Raw genomic sequence first — 26,531 nt, forward strand, 5'->3', positions numbered from 1 at the left:
AGCAGTATTGCGCAATTAATATTAATGAGCTCAGCCTTCGCCATATGTATGGCGGTTGTATGGGCAGGATGACAACACCTTCATTATTAACGCAGTTATTCTATGTTGAAACAAAAAGTACATGTATAATAATTGACATGTAGTTATTTCGATAAATAAATATACGCAAATGAAATGCTTGTGTAGTGTGGTGTCTGTGGTTCTGGGTGAGTCCCTCGAGACTTCCTCTCTGAGCTCTAGTGTCAGCGCGCGCAGAAGACCAGCTCAGTGTGTGATTGTGTGTCAGCTGTGAGAGATGGGAGACCTCCAGTCTCTGCGAGACTTCATCAACTGTCTGGATCAAAAGTCTCTACCCCGCATCCTGCAGGTCTGCTCGGGGGTTTACTTCCAGGGTAGGTTTATATGATTTTACTCTCTCTTTCTGCATATTCTGTATGAGACTAAACACAACAAGAAGCAAGATCATACTGTTCTTCACCCAAAGTGTTTTATTTTTTATTTTATTTTATGGTGTTCCACTATGTCCGTACATTTATTTTGCATTGTGATTGTTAATAGTACTCCCAGTTTGATGTATCTTGCAACCATCATCATTTTGTAAAATAAGGAACAAGAATGTTTTCTTAATGGCCACCTTGATTTTAGTCCCAGAGATGTACAATGATGTAAAAATAATGATATTTTGAAGTTGAACTCTTTAATGGAGCTCTGACCTCCTGTATTAAATAGGCATGCACTTTTTAGAAATGTGACTTGCCCGGTACATGATGCTGTTTCTGATTAATTTAGATTTGACCCATTTTTACTTTTGAAAACAGAGTGAAAAATACAAATAGACAATGTGCATATGAAACCTGAATGCACACATTGTCATATTTTATGCCTGAAACCCTAAAGCGAAGTAATGTAACATTTGCCAAAGTGTGCCACCAAGTTAAAATGTCTTTCTTCAGCGTAAACTACGCTTTTGTGTTATTGAAATGGTTGGGGGGTCTCTCCGACCGCAAACAGGACATGAGGTTTAAGATCCTTTTTTTTTTTCATTGTCAGTGTGGTTAACGCTGTGCTTCTTCAGTACAAGTAGATGTGAGCCTGAATGAGCAGTCGAGTTTAGTCTCATCTGTGTTGCTTCAAAAACCAAGGGTTTGTTAAGATTGTTTCTCATAAAGGGTGATCTCAAATCAGTAGTTCACTGCTATTTATCCTTCAGGATTTTGATTCATATACTACAGCTTTATTTATTTAAAGTCATGACTGTGTGCTTTAATTCAGTGGTTGTCAGGATTCAGATTTTACATTTAATGTCAAATAGTGACAGTATCAAAGTTGTTTGTAATTCAAGAAATATCAAAAATGTATTGAAATTTGTTTTTGAAGATAAGGGAATGTCACACAACCTGCCCAGGTTGGCATTTGCCAAGCGACATGTATTTGCACCAGAATATTAATATATAAGGAATAGGTTTTCTCCTGTTTTTTTTTTTGTTTATTTTCCTATACACTTTTCCCCATGCTGAACACAACAAACCTGCAACCCAAGTTGAGAACACCTGCTTTAAATAAAGAGGATGTTGTACATTTTGTACAAGTACAATATTAACGTAAAATAAAACAAAAGCTGCTAAGTACTATGCCTCATCACAGAGGAAGATAATATCATATTCAGACTCATTTTCAAATTGTTTTTCTTAAATGAATATCTCAGGACATCTTTTAGTGGGGTTTCAGAGCAGAATATGAATTCCTGTTATGAGACATGCATCATTTTCATACGTGTCTACTGTAGAGCTGGACATTTTAGGTAGACATCGTAAGTGATTTGGGAAATAAATTATACATCAATATTTCTATGAAATATGAGATTTTATATGAAAATGTTGCTAAGGTATTACTCTCATTATTATACTTATTTTTCATTACATGTTGCCCAAATGACACATTAATATGCAAATCAGAGACTTCTACCGGATATGCTGTTTAGAATAGCAAAACCCATGTTTACACTCGTATTGTGTAAATTAAAATAGTATATCTAATCATACCATGGTTGAGAATCTTTGTGCAAATGTCCTGGAGCTGTCGAAAATGTAAAATACAAATGTTCTCTGTTTTTACAAAAATTTTTCATGTTTGTTTTACAGAGGACAAATTATCTAAAAATAAATTTTCTGGAAACTAAAGATTTACTGATACTGAATATACTTTTTTTTTTTTTTCTTATCCTCCAAGCAATGTAATAGCGTAATAAAAAAAAAAAAAAGAAGAAGAAGAAGGGAAACTTACAACTTTTCTTTTATTGTTCTCAGGAGACTATGGCATTTTTGACTTTGCGATCAAAGTCCATCTTAACATTTGACTGGAAATTCCTATAAAATGAACCGAGGAAGTTATGCAAATAGGGCATGATGATGTGTTATTGCTTCCAGGTTCCATTTATGAGCTTTCAGGGAGCGAAGTGTGTTTATCTACTGGAGATCTGGTGAAGGTGATTGGTTTAGAGCTTCTGTCTGCATCTTGTGAGGAGATTGACACTGGAGCTTCATTTGAATTGCCTACTCAATATCCAGGTGAGACACTAAACCACTGCAAGGTGCTTCCAAGTAAATTCATATAAACCAGAGTGGAGTATGTAGTGAAGCCTCTTGTGCTATTAAACATACATTATAGAGTAAATAACAGCCTATATGATTACAAGTAAACTAGGACAGGATTCACGTAGATTTGTATTTTCCATTTGTTGAAAATAATCTACTGGCAAAATGCATTATTTCTACAGTTCTAATATCATCAAATGGAATCCTATCCTTCCATCATTATATTGTGGCTGGATGCTCAAACCAAGCAATGCTTTAAGTTGGGATCATGCATTTAAAACCAAATTATAGTGAAAGATATTTTAGTTCATATTCATGGTGTCCCAAAATAGCAGTTGAGTACACTTAGATGATCTTAAGTACAAAGTTTTAGTATATTAAGCACAAAATCATTGCATGAAAATAGAGCCTGGAAATTTTCACCTGGGAAGGGTTAATCCAAAGCAGTTGTCTATCCACGAATAAGAGATGATGCTATAGAACTTGAGCCTTCAAGGAGGCTGTTGTTCAAGGAAATTAATTTGTAAACTAAAAGCTAACTGGGCAAGTTTACTGATTTTAACACACTGTGCATCTCTCTAGGTCACTTCAGTCTCGTCGCTGAGGACCTACCGTACAATACAATAGAGGAAATTGTGGGTTTGTGTCCTGTTGGAGTGGACGCCTGCGGCTCCTTCACCTTCATATGCCAAAACGAGCTGACTATAGACGACTTCACGCTATCTGCAGGAAAACAGCTGACCCTGCTGTCAGTGGAGGTCGCCAGAGATGGAGAAAGACTGGCACGGTGTCAGGTGCTGGGGCAGAACATGGCCTCTGCAGAGATGCTCCTTCCTCTGGCCCTCAAAGGAGAGTTTTACGAGTGTCAAAGTGACCATGGCTACTCTCTACAGGAAATCATGTCGTCATCCAGACTGAGCTGCCGTCGCTTCCGCAATACAACTGAGAACAACAGTGGAAGCTCGTTGATCTTCAGCCCAGTGTATGAAATCAGTGCCATCATGCATAGTAAGTACAACAGTGTTACTTGGTAAATATTTGTCAAGTCCTTTTCCCACCGACAGACCGCTGGTGCCAAAGACAGATCCATAATTATCCAGCACATGGGGTGCTGCACTGATGATTTGTTCTTTAGTACAGGAAGTTAGCATCACCCTGGTTCCCTCGGCAAAAACCCAAAAGGATTTTTCCATTGGCTTTTGGATTATTGCAGAAATTAAGCTGTGCCCAACCTCTGAAGTCCATTTAGCCACTTCCATTTTAAAGACAAGTAAAATGCTGTAGAAAAGAAATGTGAAAATATCTTGCACTTGTGTGAACCACAGACCTTATTTCAGGCGATTACCCAAAAACCCACTCAGAAAAGCCACTGACTTCAGAACAGTTATAACCAGAAGTGCTGCACTTCTGTTAAACAGCTTTTTTTCTGAGAACGTCAACTGCACATACAAAACTGTTCTATTTTATTTTACTGATTTGAAATGATGCAAGCAGTGTTTAAGATTCTGGTATTTCCCCATTTAAGTAGATAGGAGTTGGTTTTGCATTCCTGGAGAAACTACCCAAAAGGCCTTGCAAAATATGGCCACAGAGTTAACTGACTTTCCTTGAACGCGACTCGATATAATCAATAAAGCTGTCTGAAGTGGAAATAATTTGATATGAATTGTACTATAACTTCTGATCATTGCATCAAAAGCAGCTTGTGATTTAATGAAATAAATTTTGGTGCTAATATATGTTCTCAAACTTGCAACACTACTGAAGATTAATGAGCATAAATAACGTAGACATGTCTAACATACTGTACATCGTTGTTTGGCAAGTCAATGAAAGCAAGCTCAAAGAGTGGTTTGCGGATCCCCAGTCAAGCACCATGTTGGTGGAATAGGGTTATCAGTCATCACACCTCCCAGCAGAGTTTAGTTGTAATTCTAACACACTTGGACCAGCTAATCAAGGTCTTTGGGTTTACCTGGAAACTACACGGTGGTGTGTTGAGGCAGAGTTGGAGTCCTCCATGTTTGGGACTGAGCACACCTGCCATAGGGCACGGTATCCAATCCTGCTCCTGGAGGTCTATTATCCTCTAAAGTTTAGCTCCAATCCTAATTAAACACATCTGATCCAGTTAATCAAGGTCTTCAGGATTACTAGAAACATCCAGGCAGGTGTGTTGGGGCAGGTTGGAGCTAAACTTGGGAGCACACTGGCTCTCCAGGAGCAGGACTGGACGCCCTAATCATAGAGGCTTGAGGCATGGAAATGGTCTTGGAATAAATGTTTGTTAATGATTTTTTTTTTTTTACATATAGTGAGGAAGAACGTTGTCAAGTTCCCATCCAGCCTGGAAGTGGATGTCCAGGATGTGACAGAACAGTACCAGGATTTAGTTTTCATAACTCCTTTTTCAATGACTGAAGTTGCGAGTCAGCCAACGGAGTCCTTCCCGACTATGGCAGAGATCCTCGATGGCCCAGAAGGCAACCAGTTTTTTAATTGCAGCTGGTTCCAAGAACTGCAAAGAGGCAGGCGGCTCGTGTTACATGCGTATGGCACAAAAACAATGATATTAGCCTCAACTCCAAAGGGGAGGAAGGGAAAACAGTACTTCATCATCTCAGAGGGGTACGGGGGACGAATGAGAAGGAGGGCGCGGGAATTTGGATCAGTGTACGAGCTATACTTGGCAAGCTCTCAGTCTCCGGGTTTGAAAGTAAGCGTGACTCGGCACTGCGAGGCGGTGGAGGAAGAGGGAATGCCTGCGCTCAGCGTCGGAGAGCAGCTGGAGGTGTTGGGAAAGGCGCTGATGGGCGGACTCGGGGATAAATCTGGAGCTGCTCAGAAAGTTGAATGTTTAATTTGCAAACGAACTATGGAGGTGGACGATGAGGACGAGGAGGAAGAGGATAGCGAGGAAATCTCTTTGCCGTTGTTTATGACAGGTCACTTTGTGGAAAAGCTTTCGGACAACAAAAAGTATAAATTAACAGATATCATAAGCAGCTCTTTGCCTCTGGATGTTAAAGTTGTGACTCGGGATAAAGACCTAGAAAAAGATCCCCTGATGGGGTTACCAGCACTTAAGCTTGAGGAGACTTTCACGGAGACCGTAGTGTTGACAAGCCTACCAAATAAACCAGACTGCTGCTTTGAGTTGCCAGTACGCTGGTTACAAATGTCTCTCTGTTTCACCTCCGATCATTTGCCGTGGTCGGAGTCCCCAGAATGTCACGTAGAGACAGTCACTGAGGTGACGGAGAAATTCTACTATGAATATCATAAACTCGTAAGCAAATTTGAGGAACCACCTCCTCGTCCACCAAAGAGGAAGTCATCCAGTTCAGAAGTGCCCAAGTCCTCCAAGTCTGAATCTAAATCAACAAACTTAAGGAGCGCTGTGACTAAACAGCTCGACAACCTTTCGCTGGGTCAGGCAAAGGGAAAACGGGCTCCTGCTCCACCTCCACCTCCGCCAAATGATGTAAGCATCAGCTTTTATTCAATTTTTAAAAAATAGTTCATCCAAAAATATGATCATCTTGTTCCAAATCCATACAGCTTGCTTTGTGAAACAAAATATGTTTAGCAAAATTTCTAACATGCTCTTTGCTATACAATGAAAGCGACTCGGGATGGACGCTGTCAACCTGCAATAATCACAAAGCACCATTAAAGTATCATGTAATTTGTTCAAATTGTCAAATTTTGGGTCAGTATGAAACTCTAGCACTTCTTTATTGCTTATTTAAACATACCCACTATTATATTGTCCATACATAATGTCTACGCACAGCATAATAGATCGATAAAGATATTTCTCTATAAATCAATGTAATAACGTAAACTTAATGGCCATTAATAATTATTTCCTACCGTTAGTGACAGAAATAACTTTTCCCTCTATATTGACCTTTTATAAGGGTGCATCTATTCTAACCTCGCTGAACACATCATCTTTGAATATCAAATCCTTACATTTAATGAATTCATTTAGAATAAGACACTATAGGACCGTTACCAATTAAATAAAATCAGTATATCAACAAAATACATAAGCACACTAAGTTAACATACAGCTTTGTCATGTCATTCATAATGGCAAATGTAATTTTTTGTTTGTTTGTTTGGTGGAAAAAAATACATGGTTAGAACTCAAGGTTGAGTAAATGATCGAGTTTTCATTTTTGGGTGAACTATTGGTACATGCATAACTCATCGCTTATAATGTCTGCTGCAAGCACCATGTGGGATGGTAACTATGCGTGTGTGTATTACTGAACAGAAACACACTATCGTCACATGTTCCTCTTTTCTTATTTGTTTAGCTGTCTCAGCAGCTTATGAATTTCTTTTTTTTTTTTTTTGTGCAACTCCATTAGACTCCAGAGTCAGACCAACCCCCTCCACTGTTGCCTAGGAAAAGCTCCTCAATACCTGAGAGCGTCAGTGTGCACAATACGTATGTGAAAACCCCAACAGTAGCACACAAATCAGGTTAGTTTCTCTTTGCGTTTGTTGCTAGCTAGATATTTGGAATAGCCCATCAGGGAGCTGAAGTATTGTATACTAATCTATTCTTTCCTTTTCTTCCTCCAAAAAACAGCACAGAGACTCTCTGGCTCTGACTCGGATCATGACTACGAGTATATCGAAGAAGCAATTAAAAACCCCCATGAAAGCTTCTTTTATTAGTTCAAGGATACTTGTATTTTTGTCTTTGTATTTGTAATGTGTACTTTTTGTAATTACTTTTTGTATTGCTGTCTTCATAGCAAGACGTGCCAAAGAAACCTAAGAAATCAAAAAAAGCACCAGTTAATATGGAGTCTCCACTGTATCCACAACTAATGCTAGTCTGAAATACTTTTCACTGTGTCTCAATACTCAAAGACAATGCAAGGATTAACAAATAGAACATTTATTGTACATCAGACAATGTCCTTTTCACTGCTTTTTCTTTATGGCATGCTGAAAGAAAATAACTTTCGATGAGTGTGCTTTTATTAAAATGACCAAAACTAACTGAAATTATTATTATTATTTTTTCGTGAACACTATGTAGATAAGGAACAGGCTTTTAAGGCAATACAGATCTGACAAAAAAGGTAATTAGGCTTCGTTGTCTGTTGATCTGAAGTGGTCCTCATCAATAGTGGAGAAAATGTGTCCCTCGTTGCTGAGAAAATCCACAATTTGCCTGTAAAGAGAAGTGAGAATCAAACTGGAGTGAAAAGAACTAGTGTTTAATGACAAGGCAGACTCTGGCCTGGGTTGTGTTTTTAGATGGCTTTTTCACACAGTTGTCGTAGTTCAGCTTTACATAGAAACTGTTCACAAGCATTTGCATATTGCAATCTGTGAAACATCTGTGGTTAAGAATGAGAAGTTCACAAATGCAATTTCAAATAAATGCAGTTCTTTTAAACTTTATCTCACACATTTTTTAAGGATTCTTTGAATAGATATATATATATATATATATACACACACACAAAGTTTAGGCAGCCAAAAATCTTTTTAATTTATAATAATAAGAGTCATTATTAGTAATTGCTGCTCAATTATTATCAATTATAATTGGTGAAGACTGGAGTAATGATACTGAAAATTTTGATCACAGCTAAAAAAAACAAAAACATTTTAACATATTAAAATAGAAAAGTTACTTTAAATTGCAATAATATTTTACAATCACTGTTTTTGCTGTATTTCTGATTAAATAAATGCAGCTTTGGTGAGCAGAAGAGACTTCTTTCAAAAACAAAAACGTGATTATTCTAAAGTTAAACGTAACGTGGGTTATCAGCTCAGTACGGTAGATGCTGCTTCACTGATTTATTGCTGTTTTTGCCACTTTAGATTTACTTTAAAAAAAAAATGCGTTTGTCTGGGATGGATCTACTGCAAGACATGCAAGAGAAACCTTACTATAATGCATGTGACTGGACACCAAGAGCAGATTCACTTTTGTGATCATTAACATCTCAATTGTCGCTTGGTCTGGTAGTTTTCTCATGCAGGTGAGACTTTATCATCAGTTTAGCGCTCATATCTGCTGACAAGATCGTCTCACACTTGTTACTAGGCTAGAATGTGGACTGCATTGCTCTTCTTTTTTTTTTTTTTTTGCACATTGTCACTTTATTTACACTAAATAGTTTTTGTACTGTTGCTTCATCATAACTAAAATACAGGGTTCACACGGGTGCTTGAAATCCTTAAATGCTTGAATTTTAACAGTGTTTTCAAGGTTTGAAAAGTGCTTAAATGCATTTGCATTGGTGTCATAAAAAATTATTTTCTTACGGATTACTTCATATTATATATTTATAAAGATTTTTAATTTTTTTTATTTTTTTTACATAAAATAAGCTCCAGCTCCGCTCGAGTCGGTGTGGCTGTAGTGTGATCTGTCTGTCTTTATTGACGCCCTCTGATGAACCGAGCGGGAGATAAAAACACGTCGGGAGGTTGCCGCTTCAGTCAGCGTTGGCTTAAAAACAACAAATACAAATTATGGTTAAAATAATGTAAAGTCTCCTGTAAATTCTGCTTTTTTTCATGGGAGAGTCTGTGCTTTCAAGTCATGTAAAAGGTAAGCAAAAATGCCCATGCTTAGTTAAATTAAATATATAAATATAAATATTAAAGGGGTCCTTATTATGCTTTTTCACTTTTTGAATTTTAGTCAGTGTGTATGTTTGGACATAAAACGATCTACAGAGTTACAAATCTCAAAGTCCACTCCAAAGAGAGATATTTCGTTTTAAAAAAAATTCCTTTTCAAGAACTACAACAAACGGCTCGTTTGGACTACAAAGTTCTTTTCCTGTATTTGTGACATCACAAATTGTAAATCCCGCCTACAGAAATTCCAATGGTTGGCGGGAGAACGCTTGAGCACTGCACGTTTCAAAATCAAAACCCGGTGCGGGTGTTTTTATATCACTGTATTTCTGAAGGAAACCGGCTGTTTTCAGAAAATTTTGGATGTCATTTTGATTTCATCTTGCATATAATGTCTGATAAAGCAGTGTTTGTGAGCGGAGCTCTGCTTTGTGTACAGCGTTACCGGGGAAACCTGGGTTACCACTTTAATATGTCTTGCAATATCCATGCGTGCAAAGGTTCTGCGCGATCTGCAATATTCTCGAGGTCTGAATTGATATGCAATATTGACGAACTTGCTGCTTTGGCAAGGGGCTGGGCAGTACTGAAATGCCGTCTAAGCTTTTCGCCAATCACAACGCGCTGGGACAGCTAACCAATCACAACACATTTAGTTTTTCAGAAGGCGGGCCTTCATGAAACCCGGAACTAATCGAGCCGTTTGTGTCAGGCTGGGGAGAGAATTGTAATTAATGTAATTAATGTAAATTATGTGAAAAATAATGCAATTTTCGAACCACCAAGCACGAGAGCATGTTCTAGTACACCCCCAAAACAAAATCAAGACTTTGTAAAAGAGCATAATAGGACCCCTTTAAGACTGTTACGATTAAAGTGAAATAATAAAATAAACATTTCAAAGTCAAAATGCAGGACGGTTGTTTTTAATATTAATTTATCTCTTAAGTGAACCAACTGCCTTGGCATTTTCGTTTCATCTCATCGCCGTACAGTATAATATCTGAAAGTATAATTTATGAGCACAGTGCTGCTTTGTGTACAGCCGTTACCGGCGAAACCGCTGTATCCATACAGCGCCACCTAGTGACAGATAGGGTTGATCCGATTCCGATACTAGTATCAGAAATTCCACCGATACCACAAAAAATTCTGGCATCGGTATCGGCGAGTACTTGAACCCATGTACCAATCCGATACCATTTTCTTAGACAAGACCTATAGTTATGCGCGCTAGCTTTGCTTAACGCTGCAAATAGGAAATCAATTCTTCTTCGCTGCTCAGAGTGCAAACACAGGAAGCTGTGCTGTGTTGCCACAAGCAACCACTATTTAGAGCAGCGAAGAAGAAGTACAAACGCGCTAGCCTAGCACATTGCCAGTAAATCACTCGCATATGCGACTAAATCTTCACCCTGGGCGACTAAATGATGTCTAATATTAGCCACTGGCTAATAAATAATCAGATTTTACTCTCCAGTGTGTAAGTTGGAGGCTATATATAAGTTTAGCACAGATATATCGTCACTCTCCGAACACTCTGACTGAGCGCTTCAGAGTTTTACTCTCCGTCAAGCGATCTATTTTTCAGATCATCTGAATGAATGCGCAGCGCAGCTGTATTTGACGTACCGTAAGCTCTAGTGTGAAGCGCACGACTCGCCGTCGCTTTGCTTTTTTTCCTCACACGCAGAGAGAGAGAGAGAGAGAGTCTTTTACATGTAGCGCGTCAATTCCGAATGGTATGTAAACTATATTCTTTGTTGTATTTTTCTGTCAAAATAACGGAGTTCCTTTGGAATTCTTCAGTTTAACTGCCGGGTTCTCCGGTAGTAGGCGGAGCTAATGCGCAAACGACAATCCCATTGGCTGGCGCTCACCTATTATCATCCCTGTTTTGATTTCAGCAAATCAGTTCGAGCCAATGCAGACAACGTGATTAATATTCATGAATCCAGCAGCTCGTTAATCCTTAGTGCGTTTATATTGTTCTTAGCAGAATTCATAGTATGATTATTATTATCTTATCAGTATTATTGATAGTTTTCCCCCCATTTTTACAGAAACACTGAATGACCAAAAAAGCACCACCACCAGTCCTAAGTTCAGTTAAAATGACTAATATGCATTCATACATGGATACCAAGTTTTAATTCTAATTGCTAAAGTTCTATCAATAATACTCATCATAATATATTTATAATGCTTGACTGACTGATGTTAACAGTGTACTTTTTTCCAAACATTATATATTATATTTTTTGTTTACTCGCCAGACTATCTATCTATGGTGAAGTGCACCATAAAATAATTGTATCAATTCATACAGGGCTAGTAAGTATAGCTGTATAACCAGATACACAGTATCGGATCAGTGCTCAGTATCGGAATCGGTATCGGGAAGGGAAAATATCGGTATCGGAACATCTCTAGTGACAGACAGAACCTCATATTTTAGCCTTTAAACTATTTTTAAGAAATAAAGGAAAGGGATGAGTCAAAAGTGTAAAGAATTATTTTCATTTAAAGCACACAAGACATCTTACTGTTTAAATGTTTTAGATTTTTGAAGGCACAAACTTTTAGTTTTGAGCAAAAACAGCAGGCGGCTTATTGAAAGTGCAAATTAATCCTCTGCCAACAAAGCCGCTGAAAAACAATAATTGTTTATACTTCTGACTCATCCCTTTTCGTTATTTCTTAAAAATATTTTAAAGGCTGAAATGTCAAGTTTGTCACTTTATAAAACTCTATTTGTGAAAACCTGTATTTGAACTGCAAATCATGTTTTTTGCAGTCATTTTATGGTTTAATGTGTTACCATAGACATTGCCCTTCCCCGCTCATATAGTATTTATTTGATTTGTGCAGATCTTAAAAAGCCTTACATTTTATTTTAAAAATCCTGGTGGTACCCTGTAAATTATTTCTTTCTTTATTTTTTATTTTATAATTTATATACTTTGTCGGCTATTTATATTATGCAATGCTATATGCAATCCAGACCGGTGGTTTTTAATAGCACAATAACATTTGATTTAAAGTGAAAAACTCGTGTGTGTTTGTGTGTGTAAACATGTAATTTACCACAGTTTAAAGTGCTGGACAATCTTGAAAATGCACCTTGAAAGTGCTTGAATTTGGGAAAGGTGTAAGAACCCTGAAAATAACAGCCAGACAGATGGCTTAGTAATTTATAATAAATTATTATAATTGTTGATTTTCCTCAGCATTACTATCTACTGAGATGGATATTTTAACTGGTACAATCTGTGTAGAGCCGGCCATCAGAATAACCAGTTCTGAAACAGAGTTGAGAGTTTTCTGAGTCAAGCTGGACTGTCTTAGATGATGTACCGTCAAGAACAGCTATTTGTGGTCAGTTCTTTCTTTTTTTTTCACCTTCCTGATGCGCACGTACATCTGTTGTGGTTTAAAGAGGACTATATATTTTAAAAATTTCGCTTACTTTAGACATAACTACGTGCTGTTCTTCATGTGGTTATTTACCCCTTGTGCTGTTGAAAATCTTTTAACCCATTTATTATTTCCAGTCTCAAATGACTAGCTTGAAATCCTGGATTCAATGTTTTTGTCAACTTGTTCTTTCAGTTAGCACCAGTATTGTGTTTCTTTGTGGAACTGGTTAATCGTAGGCCTCATTGATCTGAGCTCATGCATTAAGATCAATCAGTTCCAAAAGGAAATACAAAACCTGTGCTAATTGAAAGAAAACAAGTTGAAAAAAAAGACTGAATCATGATTTGGTAACAAAATAGCATGAGAAATTCAGAAGCAATTTTTGTAGGCCAGTCATTTTTGACTGGGAACACCACAACACTACAAAAAGTAAAAATAGAAGAAAAATACCCTTTGAGCAAATTAAGTAAGTTTTAGTCCACTGCAATAACTAGCATTTTTGGGAAAATTTAAATCCTCTCGGGGCAAAATGAGTGAAACTCAACATAAGGGTTAACTTACAATAAAATAAAAATGTGCTTTAAAAGAATGACCATTTCTACATAAGAACAGAATCAGAGTCATAAATATGATGAGAATTTAGCTCAAGTTCATGCAAAACCTCACATGAACACCATACTATGACAGAAAATAGAGGAAGTCTCTTCAGGGAAATAAAGGACGTGTTATTCTCAGAGCTCATTTGTCTTAAAAGAAGAGAAACTAAAACTAAGAAAGAGGAAGAGCAATGTGAAATTCCTCTCTGGGTTGATGTCCACTGAAAAAGCCCTTTCTGTAAAGAGACGTGTCCCAGGAGAGGTCTGTACCTGATGACGGTGACGCTCATGCTGCTCAGCTTCTGCTTGAGGTCGTGCATGCTGATGCCTTGAGGCTCATGACAGCTCTTGATCAGACTCAAAACCTGCACAAAGACCAGAACCAGCATCAGCAAAACACACGTCTGTGATACTTTTACAGGGCGAATAAACTACTTTTTCTTTGATGAATAAAATGTTAAAAAGAACAGCATTAAGAAAATAAATCAATGTGGGTCTTTACTATCACTTTTTATCAATTTTACATTCTTGCTGAATAACAACAACAACAAAAAAAAACATTAAAAATATTACTTATCCTGCACTTTTGAACGGCAGCGTAAACACACACACTAGGGCTGTCAAAATGGCTGAAAAACTAAATTCGAATTATATTCAAATTTAAAAAGCAAAATTTCTGTTAGGGGGGAAAAAAGCTTTTGGCTTCTCTCCTGAGGCCACAAGAGGGCGCATCGAGCAAAATATTACTAACGCACATTTCTTCAAAGCGATAAAACAATGCGACTATCTTTGAAAAAAGTGCATAATGTTTAAATAATGTTTATAAACCATATAATTAATTGCGTTGCTTAACAATTAGAAACAAAACAGAATCATGTATGTATATGTATAGTTTAATACAAAGGACCGAAAACCAATCACAAAGAGCACTTTTTTTCCATTTAAAAACACGAGATACAGTGGGATGAAGAAAAACCGCCATAAAGGCTCGAGACATGTTTTTTAAAAGTTGAACTTACATTAATTTTAGATGGCTTTCTAAACATGCGGCTCTCTTGTGCGAGACACCAGTGCAACGGTGATAGATGTCCATCTAGAAAATGCGATAAATATGCATTGTGTGTGAATGGCTTGGTTTCAGTTTTGACGTAAAACAACATCTTCTCCACACTGATGTTCTCTTTTTTCACAATATTTTGAATGAGCAGCACCGCATCCAGTGGGTTTAACTGGATAGGCTATGAAAAACATTAAAATGCAACGACACCTACATCATCTTCGCATCTCATGCGCCACTGATAAAGCAGCCTGATGCACACCTAAAATTTGAATGCAACGTTTTTGCATTCGAATGTGGATTTTTATTTTAAATTCGACGAATATTCGAAATTCAAAATAAATTTTGACAGCCCTAACACACACACACACACACACACACGCATGTTTACTTCGCTATCTAAATGGGGACATTCCATAGGTGTAATGGTTTTTATACTGTACAAACCATATTTTCTATTGCCCTACACCAACCCTACCCCTTACAGGAAACTTTCTGCATTTTTACAATTTCAAAAAACCTTTGTTTACTTTATTTTTAAACTGGTTTTACAAATGAGGACGTCCCCAAAGGGAGGTTTTTGGAGATTTTGTCAGGTTTAGCTCACTTTTGGGTATAAATTTGTCCCCAAAATATGGTTAAGTAGGTACACACACACACACACACACACACACAGACACTCCCATTCAACTCTTGTACAATGAAGCATTTTTGACTTGCCTGATTCTGGTTGGCACTCAAACCATTGACTAACATCATACTAGCACCAGAATAGCTTCCTGTGGTGCTCGTGCTGCTCATGCTATTATGTGCCGTGGGCATCATGTTCGTTCCTGCACCTCCTCCCATCTATAACAGAAAGAGCATCGATTACCAAACACACTACAGTCACAGTAAAGAAAAAAAAACCAATGCAAACACAATGAAACAGTGAGATATATATATATATATTGGCCGGGTCAACATTTTGCGGTTTTCCCCTATGGCAGTTTCAATTAGGGCTGCAACAACGAATCGATTAAATCGATAAAAATCGATTACTAAAAGCGTTGGCAACGAATTTCATAATCGATTCGTTGTGTCGCGCGACGCGAGACGTTTGATTATTAAAAAAAAAAAAAAAAAACTTTAGTTGAGCGTGAGCGGAGTGAACACACTCGGTCTCTCTCAAGACGGATGGTAGCAGAGTTTGGCGCCTCATAAAAAAAAAAAAAGTAAAAACAACAAAAAACGAGCGGAGGTAGAGGAAAGATACATGGCGGAGGCAGAGAAATCCGTGCGACCCAAGTCATCCAAGGTGTGGGAGCAGGGGCGGCGTTATGCGTATGGCAGAGTATGCAGTTGCCATACCCTAGCCCAGTCAGGTGCTGTGAAAAATTATCCAAACTTGAGTCGCTTATAATTCGTTTTATTATTTTAAATCAGAGAGTTTTAAAAATAGTAAACCAATGATAAGCATTAAAATAACTTGTCAGTAAAACTGTAACGCCATTGGATCATCGAGCTCTGAGCGAGACCTCGTAACTTCACCCCGCCTCCGTTCAGATTGACGCGCGCACAGCCTGGAGAAGATGAGATCTCTGCTTTTTCGCAATGCAAGGGTGAATAAATAATTGGTGTTTGAATAGTACAGCGTTTTCTTTACTCAAACACTATGTCAGTAAAGGATAATGTTTTTGTGTGTTTGAAGAGTGGAGAAGAATTAGTTATTTGCTGTCTATATACGTTTTAAATATCCTGTGCATTATGTGCATAAGCGCTTAATTTGAGATTTTGGCCAAGTGTATTAAACAACAAGAAAAAACTAAGCGCCCATATAGCTACAATCAAAGTTATATAACCTGAAGTTATATACTAAAGTTATATAGTCCATTTTTATTTTATTTTATTATTATTATAACAGCTCAGGGATGTTCAAGGAGCAACATGTTTGTGCACTTTCTAAAGATTTTAGTTCTGTTTTTGAATAAAGGGTTGGAAATGAATGCTTTTCTTTGTTCTTTTTTTTTAAATCCGATTCATCGAAAAAATAATCGACAGATTAATCGATTATTAAAATAATCGTTAGTTGCAGCCCTAGTTTCAATAATATATTACAAAATTATATTTTATATTATTTAGGGCCCTATGATTTTGGATGAATAAAATGAAACGTAGAGCTGTACAATTAAGTCACGATATGGACTAGAGACTCTACTCTTTAAAAGAAGTCAGCGTGTCACAGTTTGGTCTGCTGCACAAACTCGAGCACGCATGACACTCGTCTGCGTCTCACTATATAAGGACATGAACTTCATCTCCAGAGCTGCTCTGAGAATCACTTCACCAGCATTTCATCAGATATGCACGGAAACTCAACAACCCATCAAAATAAAAGTTTGGTTTAACTTTTTCAGTTTATGACAGAAATATATTACAATTGTACAGTAGAATGTACTTCTCAGTGTAGTAACAACAAAAATACACTTTATTGAAACATTACTTTAAGGAAACTGTAAACCTCTGTTGTGCAGCACTCTGCTTTCCCAAAACCCAAAGGATTGTTCCAACGTCATAATTAAATTAAAAAAAAAAAAAAAGTAAAGTTCTATGAATTTATTTGACTACCACAATTTTTGATAATATAATTTGATAAAATTAAAAAAACAGAACCCAGAAAAATTAACACACGACATAGAATTTCTGAAAAAGAAAATAAAAATAAAATTAATAAAAAATAGGGCATTATTATTGTTAAATAAGTTTTATGAATTTAACCAATTAGACATCCTAGGATTATTCAATCTCAGGGCACAATTATTATTGCAATTAATAAATATTAAATTGAAGTTTTATGAATTAAATTACTTACACATGGCTTATTTTTATCAAAAGTGAACCAGAATTATTTAAATAGAAAACACAGAATATGGGGGAAAAAATGTTTCATATTACATTATACATGATTTGCAAATCTTCCAGAGAGCATCTCAATCTCTAACATCTGATGTTTGATGCATAGCGCCATTTAGGAGATCATCACATACGTAAACAACATATGCAATGTATGTACGCAGATACGTTGTTTACATACAGATCAAAGCATAAACAGCGTATCCGCGTACGGTGCTGCTGACACAGAACAGCATTCGTTGTTTACGTATGTGATGCTCTCCAAAATGGCACTATAGGGCGATGCGGAGGAGACGAATTGTTGAATTAAGTCGTTATTTTTGTTTTCTTTGCACATAAAAAGTATTCTTGTAGCTTCCTAAAATTACTGTTGAACCTCTGATATCACATGGATTATTTTAACGATCTCCTTGCTACGTTTCTGTGTAAGGATCCTTGCTGTCTATGGGAGGGTCAGAGAGCTCTCGGATTTCATCAAAAATATCTTATTTTGTGTTCCGGAGATGAACGAAGGTCTTATGGGTTTGGAACGACATGAGGGTGAGTAATTAATGACAGAATTTTCATTTTTGGGTGAACTATCCCTTTAAGGTCTCAGGACACAAATGTAAGCAAATGATCATTAAGACTTTACTATTTAAGATATTTAAGGTTTTTTACGGGCTCAAATTCTGAGCAGTACATTCTAAGACATAAAGGACCTCCAGGAACCCTGTATTAGTTTAATTCATAAGCATGCCTATCATGCACAAATAAGCATGTCAAATGTCATCTATGAGCTGCAATGTGAGCAAGAGAAGTGTAGGGTGAGAAACATATGCTACTCTCACCATGCTCTGTGGTTTGCTCTGCTGCATATGAGCGTTCACAACCTCCAGCATGTGTGAAGTGACTTCATTCATATCCTCCAGCACTCGGACGCTGAACGCAACCAAAGACCGGTTATTCTGCAATGAGACCAAACACTCCTGGTTAAGTGTTTTATATACTATTCACACACACACATACATACATACATATAACTGAAGATGTTTAGGGAGCCATGATGGATAGAGACCAATGGGCAAGTAGGGTTACTCTATTTGAAGATACACACTTAAATAGTGCACAAAGGAGTTATGAACCTGCTGCTCACTAACAGTCTTTATTGCATGAAGTAAAAAGAGATTCTATCATTACTCAAACTGCAGAATGCACAGGAAATTATATTTTAATAATTAAATAGTGCAACAACTCCATCCACACATGTAAGCACATATAAAACAGCACTTTAATTTAGATTTTCATTAATTGCACACAAATTCTCACCTGAAAAGAGCGGAGGTTGCCGGAGACTTTGACGTAAGTGCCTGGAGGAATGACTGAGTTATCCACACCCATGTCCTGGAAAAACAAAAAGATTTAGGAATAAATACATGAAGTAGGGGTGTCGCGATATACCGGTATTGACGATAACCGTGATATTCAAAGCAACAATTATTGATATCGTGTTAATTTAGTGTGTGTCGATTGACGATAACCGCAATATTTCAAATGAACAGGACTCTTATGATAACACCACATGTAAATACTCCAGCGCCAGTACCTGGTTGACCTCCAGGTGGCAGTATTACACCTTAACACTGACACCTGTTAAACAAGACGACGACGCAGCGCACGCAGCTACTCCGAGGAAAGCCATGTTCAGTTACAGAGTAAGTTGCTATTATTTTATTAGTCATAGAATGGGAAATGTAACATTAACCTGTTATCAGAGGTTTTCTGTGTTTTTTTCTGTGTTCATATATTTAAGTAAAGGGTGATTTTGTTAATAAGTACCGTGATTTCTTTACTCGTCTTATTTTTGTATTTGCAATCAATACGGCCTGTGAGTAGTAACGCTTCATTTCTTTGTTCAAATCTATTATTAACAGTTGCACGATTAAAACTTATCTTGAAAAACTGAGCGACCACATTGCTATATTAAACTCTGTAAAATGGTAAGTTGGTCGCAGTGCCATGAACTTAACGCCTCATCTGCAGTCCTTCTAGATGCACATTAACACTGCATGACTTCAGTGGCGCTGGTGCAACTATAGGTTAAAGAGCTTACGGGTATACAAGCTAACAGGTTAAAGTATCAGTTTAGATGTTAATATGGCAACACTTTACAATAAGGTTCATTAGTTAACATGAAATAAGAATGAACAATACTTCTGCAGCATTTATTAATCTTAGTTCATTAACTTCTGCATTTACTAATGTATTATTAAAATCACAAGTTGTGTTTGTAAACATTAATGCACTGTGAACTAACATGAACAATGAACGACTGTATTTTTATTAACTAACATTAACAAAGATTAATAAATTGTGTAATAAATGTATTGTTCATTGTTCGTTAATACATTAACTAATGTTAACAAATGACATCTTATTGTAAAGTGTTACCATTAATATTTATTTATCATACTGTTGAACTTGACAGTATTTTCTCTCTTGTTATTTCATAGGAGCTCCAAAGAATACTGTAACAGTCACTGTCTGTCACAGTAATGTTCATACTGGCCACTAGGGGGACACATGTAGTACCCCTTGTATTGAATAAAAACAGGAAGTAGTAGAGTAAGTGTTAGGTTCTGTTTGAAGTGGCCTCATGGTTACCTGTGACCTACTTCCTAATCATGTTTGAGAAACCTTTGTGTTTCCTGCTCAAACGTAAGTTAATGATTGTATCCATTGCATTACTAAATTGCTGAAGTAACTCCTCAAGTGCATATGGAATGAAGTCTTCATGCTGACCAGTCATCCAAGTTTAGGACATCATCATCATCAGCCCTCATAATTCTATTCGTCTACAGATAGGACTGGTTTTTATTACTTTATGAACTGTTTATGGTCTCAACCTCCAGTGGACTGGGCTGACCATTTTGACTCCTCTCACAGACACACAGGAACTTATATGCGGGTCAGATTTATTGAATTGTCTGTATATATTTGTATAAAGACTTACAGTATTTGGGGTTTGTATTTCACTAAGTGTATATATTGTTTGAAAACATGCTGAAAGAAACACCATTTTTGTGTGTATGAGTTTATTTTTTGGTAGAACGTCAGACTATTTCTAATTATTGCAAATACAGTGACCCCCCTTTTTTTCTTGTAGCTCAACCAGTGCAAAGTAACTGGGATGGTTATAATACAGAGAAAGCCAGAGTCTTGTTCCCTGTGTTCATCAGTATCTTTATGTTCTAGGGGAGTAGTCAACGATTCAATTGCTTCGATTCGAGGAGCCTGATTCGACTCCCAATCTAACAGTCAAATATTCGCGGGGTGTTATGATCATGCCATTTTGACAATATGGGGGTGCTCAATGTCTGATTTCACATAGAACTACCGGTTTTCTCCCAATAAGTTAACCCTCTGGGGTCGACAAACGCGTATACGCGTTTTGAGGCAGATTTTCCTGATAAGGCCGAAATGAGCTTGAATTACTCTGCCATTTTTGATCGTACAGATAAGAGCAATACACCAATCGAATATGTAAGGGGTCTACTTTTATTTGTATACACTCATAATAACAACTAAACTTTGTGCTTTTGAAGAATAAAGAAAACAAACAGGGTGCATTCTCGGTCTTCTCCGCAAACTGCTTTTAGAAACGCGTCACTAAAATGAACTGTAACTCAGCAAATACTTCACACAGAGACATGAGAAATATATCTATAGAAAGCTTCAAGTGTCTACTTTGAAATGAAGCAAGTCAAAAACAAACATTCTGTGATGAAGTAATCCGTATGAAACCAACACGATGTTCAGTCTGTCCCGTCTGACTCATTACCTCTAATGTGGTCCCGCCCTCGCGTGGTACGTGCGCACGTGCAAACGCCCAAAACAAACAAAGAGCGAGGAGATTCATCGCGGCTACTGTTACTGTTCGCGCTGAGTAAAGGAAGGATTTCCCTCGAAAGAAGAACACGATTTCATCCAGCAGAGGAGATCAATCTGATGAGTAAGTAATGTTTCTTTTTGCATTAGTTAACGTTTTATTGTGACATAAAATTGAACAGATTTACTAACAGTTAGTTGGGTTTTTCCCAAATGACAACATGATGAATGCTACGCGTCTAAGAATGTTTAGACCATGTTTATTATTAATACTCTGTTCACAAATATATTTTAATAGCGTGCTAAACAACAATAATTAGTTTCTCAGATATAAAATATTATTTTTTTATAGTTCAAAGTACATCCTTTTATTGTACAAAGCATGCTTGAGTCTGTGGCTACAGAATCATATCATAGACTACTATAAAATAATTCATACTAGACTATACGACTACAAAATCATAGTTGGGTTTTTCCCAAACTATAATTCCTGACTACAATGAGGGGCAATTCACTGTATTTAAATTTCATATGGTGCAATGATGTTTTCATATAAAACAATAAAAGTAATATAAGTGTACACTGTAACATGATGAATGCTACGAGTCTAAGTATGTTTAGTACATGTTTATTATTAATAGCCTACTCTGTTCAGAAATAGATTTTAATAACGTGCTAAACAATAATTAGTTTCTTAGATATAAGATTTCTTTCTCTTTTTTATGATAGTACAAAGCATGTGTGAGTCTATGGCTACAAAACCTATATATACACAGATGTTCCTGATATTAACATGCTCACAAATGTTTTTTGGTTTGTATTTTATTGAATCAGATACCAGCACCAGATGAATCCTGATGTCTCTTCAAACTGTTTTCCTCTGAGAACGCTGCACCAACATCAGATGTTCAACTACACTGATATTCTATGTTAAAACAAGCTCCTTTTCTACTGATTATGTTTTTTTTCTTCTTGAATCCATGGAAAGAAGTAGAAACACTTAAATAACACACGTAAATATCAGGTATGATTTACTTGTTTCACTTGTTGAACAGAATATGTTGCAGGAATGACTCAAAGTCTGTTCACATCTCTGTGGTTAGATCAGTGTGCACAATAATGTGTCTTTGACCTTCATTATGTATGTTTTGATTATACTGTGTTGTAAATAAAATACAAATAATTTAAAAAACCTTTTTTTCAATCTCCTCACATTCTCTCTTACCTGCCTCACAGTCACACTGATGGGCCATTAGGGGCCATTAGGGGAGGGCCCTTTGTCTCTCAGGTGAGACTCACTTAATATTCAAGGCCATTGCCACTCCCTCGCATATAGACCCTCGATGACAAAACATGTCTTGAAAATTTTAAATCAATATATTGTTTTCTGTGAATGAGTAAGCAGAATGATTTTCACATAATTTTGAAGTAAATATTCTAGCCTACAAGACCGATTACTCAAAAGTCTTTAGTGTGGGTTTTAAGGCCTTATTTCAGCTACATTTTTTTCCCCAAGACTTACTAACCACGCATATTTTTTTTTCTAAAAAATGAAAACATGTACATCCATCTTGGTCACATATTATTGTAGCACAGTTTGTGCTGAATACAAAAAAAAAATTACATGTTGGTCAATAGTATGTTTTAAGTAGCTGAAATAAGCACAAATATCAGGGCATGTCAAAACATCTCAAGAGCCCCGAAATGACCTCAGACCCCAGAGGGTTAATATACAGATTATTATGATAATGCTGTACATAAGAATCTTAAAAGAAAGAAGCTTTAAATAAATATTTTAACATGCGTGAATAAATCCAACTTCCCCTATAGATTAAAGTTTCGCTTTCTAATCCGTCACCGACAGAGGAGCATCTTGGCGGCAGGGATTTAAATCTTTAACAAGACTCAAATTGACACCGGCAGAGTGGAAGACTTCATTTTTTTCGATCCGGTAGGGTACAACAAGTGATTTCAAAATGTTTCAGTCGGTTTATTTATATTGTGTATATATTATTTATCTCATATAAGATGCATTTGGTTGAGTTACGCTGCAGTAAAACGCTTCATTGCAGTACTATACGGTGATTATCTCTTCAGAGCGAGGTGCGAGCAGGACAACAATGCCTGTCATATACATAGCATTATAATGAGAACACTATTATAATAAAACGCTGTGATTTTTTTTTTTAGTGTTTAGTTGTGTTTCTGCATGTTACTGCGTGAAGAACGCGTCCACAAGAGGAGTTCATTCAGAGCCGCGCTCATGTGCATTCGGGGCATTTTGTGCAGATAGCCTAGTCTAGATAGTCGTAATATTAACGTTATGTTGTATAAATAATGAAGCGTATTCTATGTGAGATAAATGAGTCAAATCCCATTGATTAAAAACCTGCAATCCTTCATTCTACTGGTCATCTTCAGCGCACGCAGCTCAAAACAGAAATGCAACATTATAACTACGGTCATATACATAACGTTATAATGAGAGCACTATTGTAAAAAATGTTGTGAATTCTTAAGGGTTTCGCTGACGTTTAATGTTAACTACCTTTTAATAAAAACATAAAACATTATTTACCCCGTTTGTATCTGCGAGGTGTCCGTTACACATTTTCCCTGTGTGTTTATGACTGTCGAATGTCAGACTTGACTCTTGGTAATGTATTTTGCCCCGCCCCCAAATATAGGATTCGACTATCAGTCGACTATCGGCATGATTCGAAAATTCCGATTCGACTATGAAAACCCTTAGTCGGGGACACCCCTAATATGTTCGTTGGGTGAAAAATAAAAACTCAAACAAAGTAAAAAATAATTTGACTGATTTTCAATTCCCAACCCTAGCTATGACTACAAATTGAATCCTTTCTGCTCTGATTAAGACTTTTTAAAGGCTTTTAGTGCAAGGAAAAAGTGTGAATTAAAACTTAAGACCATTTTAGGACCTGTAGAAACCATACAGATTGCACTCAAAAGGACCTTTCTAGCTTATCTAGCAAGTGAAGCTGAGGATAACAAGACAAATAAATCTATGAACGGTAGAAATGTCCATGACTTTATTTACTCATTTCAATGCCAGTTTTGTATCATTGGGATACTATTAGTTTTTATTCATATTTTGAACTAGTTTTTTATCTTAATATTTAACATTTTCATTTTAATTTGTAGTAACTTTGTTGTGTTTTGTCATTTTTAATGGTTCTTGATTTTGTTTAAATTCATCTATATAATCTGTATTGATTTCATGTATTTTAGTATATTGTTAAATTAAAAGAAAACTAGCTGAAATAAGATTTATTTATATTTAAATTTTCAAGTAACTTATATGATTGTTAATGGTTTCAGTTAACTACAATAGCCCTGTTTTACTCCCTGAAAAATCAAATTTCAATATGATTACAACTCACGAAACAACGCTCAAATCCATCTAAAGCCGTACCTCTGTGTCGATCCACTGCTTCACATCCATAGGAGCTGCCGTCATGTCATCCACCTTATACTGGATGTTGATTGTGGATTTATCAGTGCTTCTGATCACACCAACAATAGTTACCTAGACAAATCCAGACAAAAAAGCCATCAAGTCACTTGACAAAGACAAAAATAAAGAGCCTATGTGTGAACATATTAGAGAAAATGCTTGCATAAGTATATCAGCCATGACTGCTTGCACAAGTACTTTCGTGTTTCACCATCATGACCCTGGTGTTTACATTCAGAGCACTTAAACAGAGAGAGGCATTCACGCAAAGACAGATTATTAGCTTTCAAGTGATGCAGACAAACTTGCAACACAACTTTTCATTATTTGAATTTGACCAAGTTTTTATATTTTTTACTTTTAATTATTAGGAAGACATTTAGTCAGAAAAAAAAAGGTGTGAAAAAACACGCTTCATTTCACTTTTATACATGTTTGCGGTGGTTTTCAGATCATCGGTGGTTTTTCAGTAATGTAGAGAGAGCACATGCACATGGTTGCCAGGTTGGGAAGATTCAGTAAACCGCTGGGCAGAAGATGTATTGATTTATAGGTGCAGTGTAGGGCTGCGCGATATATTGCACGCGATTATCATGCGCATCTCGTCAGTCAAGCCGGTTCTGTGATTAGTAGTAAATCTCCATCACGTGCTTTCAGATGGAGCAGCATTTACTACACAGAGCCGAAGTTGCTGCACCAACAAGCTACACAATATCACGTTCAATATCGCATGCGATTCATCTGCGATTATGAGCGCGAATTGCGTAGCTTGTCAGAAATACTAATCACAAAACCGGCTTTACTGATGAGATGCGCATGATAATCGCATGCAATATATCGCGCAGCCCTAGTACAGTGTGTAAATTTAAGCGTCATCCAGAGGTGAGGTTGCGAATCGCACACAGAGAAGCTACGGTGGCCAACTCAGGACAAAGAGGCCGTCGTCTGAGACAGCAGAGAGTAGCCAGTCTTGTTCATTATTGTGTCAGTGTTTTATTCGCAAGAACAACACAGTGATGAAACGCGCTCTGTAGAACAGTTTGTCCGTTTAGGGCTACTGTATAAACATGGCGGCGCAAAATGTAGTGTACGTAGACAGAAATTGCTCATTCTAAGGTTCATTATGTAAGGCCTTTATACACCTCTGAAAACATAGTTGTGTATATAATATTGCATTTCTGTCAATAGATCATCCTAAATATTACACACTGCACCTTTATTAGAAAAGCTCTTATTAGTGGATTTCAACTCTTGATATTTGTAAACCGCAACCATGAACGCTTGTTATTGATGCAAGATAACACAAATGTATAATGAAATGTTTACAGGATATAGCCAGTGAGAAAATGATTGCAGGCGATTATGCATCAACGAGAAAAGCAGAAATCATGATCACAATTTTAAAAAAGTTCATTGTGCAGCCCTACCAACTTGTTTTTAAAATATGCAAAAATACTTTAAAGAAAATGATTTCACAGAAAAGTGTTTAAAACATTTGATAAAAGGGGTGAGTTTGTTCATGTGTGATCTGTTCGGAGCATCATGACTTCACACACTGTGGTTTTTTAAGAGTAGTTATTTAGAGAAGTGGTTCTATGATACATGAGCCACCGAGAGCGTCCTCAGGCGGTGCACGGAACAAATGTACACTATTTTAAAAGACATTTTATCCAAATAGTTACTGTTCTACAAAATGACAATCTTTCTGCTTTTAAAGCCTGTGAGATTGATTTACTAAAAGAGATCGTAAAGATCGGTCTGCTTCTGACTCGCAAGCATTCAGGTTTGAGCTAAAATAATTTAAGCTTAATTCAGTATATACTTTTTTTTTTTTTTTTTTTTTAAAGCTTTTTTCAACGGCGGGGAAAGAGTTAATACCAGGTGTAAATGAGGACCTAGATTAGGGCTGCACGATACTGGAAAAAACTCACATTGTGATCATTTGTTTTTCTGCAATATATATATATATATATATATATATGAAGAAAAAAAAA

General features: G+C 36.7%; 2 protein-coding genes across 3 annotated transcripts in view; one reads left to right on the forward strand and one right to left on the reverse strand.

Annotated features, from left to right (window-relative positions):
• Window positions 1–7,619, forward strand: themis2 (thymocyte selection associated family member 2). The gene is made up of 6 exons (XM_058745875.1): window positions 1–392; window positions 2,427–2,567; window positions 3,177–3,602; window positions 4,910–6,078; window positions 6,977–7,091; window positions 7,201–7,619. Exons 1-6 carry the CDS (start codon window positions 296–298, stop codon window positions 7,287–7,289), a joined length of 2,037 nt encoding a protein of 678 aa, XP_058601858.1. The 5' UTR covers window positions 1–295; the 3' UTR covers window positions 7,290–7,619.
• rpa2 (replication protein A2) overlaps window positions 7,500–26,531 on the reverse strand; it is a 23,887-nt gene continuing 4,855 nt past the window's right edge. For both annotated transcript variants that reach the window (XM_058745888.1, XM_058745889.1), the window contains exons 4-9: window positions 24,496–24,609; window positions 18,498–18,572; window positions 18,020–18,136; window positions 15,018–15,146; window positions 13,511–13,605; window positions 7,500–7,794 (exon numbers count right to left, since the gene is read on the reverse strand). In XM_058745888.1, the coding sequence (XP_058601871.1) occupies window positions 7,707–7,794; window positions 13,511–13,605; window positions 15,018–15,146; window positions 18,020–18,136; window positions 18,498–18,572; window positions 24,496–24,609 (618 nt within the window). In that variant the 3' untranslated portion in view covers window positions 7,500–7,706. The remainder of the gene's footprint in view (window positions 7,795–13,510; window positions 13,606–15,017; window positions 15,147–18,019; window positions 18,137–18,497; window positions 18,573–24,495; window positions 24,610–26,531) is intronic.

This window comes from Onychostoma macrolepis, chromosome 16 (assembly GCF_012432095.1).
Source record: "Onychostoma macrolepis isolate SWU-2019 chromosome 16, ASM1243209v1, whole genome shotgun sequence".
Classification (NCBI taxonomy): Eukaryota; Metazoa; Chordata; class Actinopteri; order Cypriniformes; family Cyprinidae; genus Onychostoma; species Onychostoma macrolepis.

Excerpts from the sequence above, each read along its gene's own strand:
- themis2 (XM_058745875.1), top strand. The coding sequence starts at position 296 with ATGGGAGACCTCCAGTCTCTGCGAGACTTCATCAACTGTCTGGATCAA. Across the intron at positions 3,603-4,909 it reads AATCAGTGCCATCATGCATA|TGAGGAAGAACGTTGTCAAG; the intron begins GTAAGTACAACA and ends TTTTACATATAG. Across the intron at positions 6,079-6,976 it reads CTCCACCTCCGCCAAATGAT|ACTCCAGAGTCAGACCAACC; the intron begins GTAAGCATCAGC and ends CAACTCCATTAG.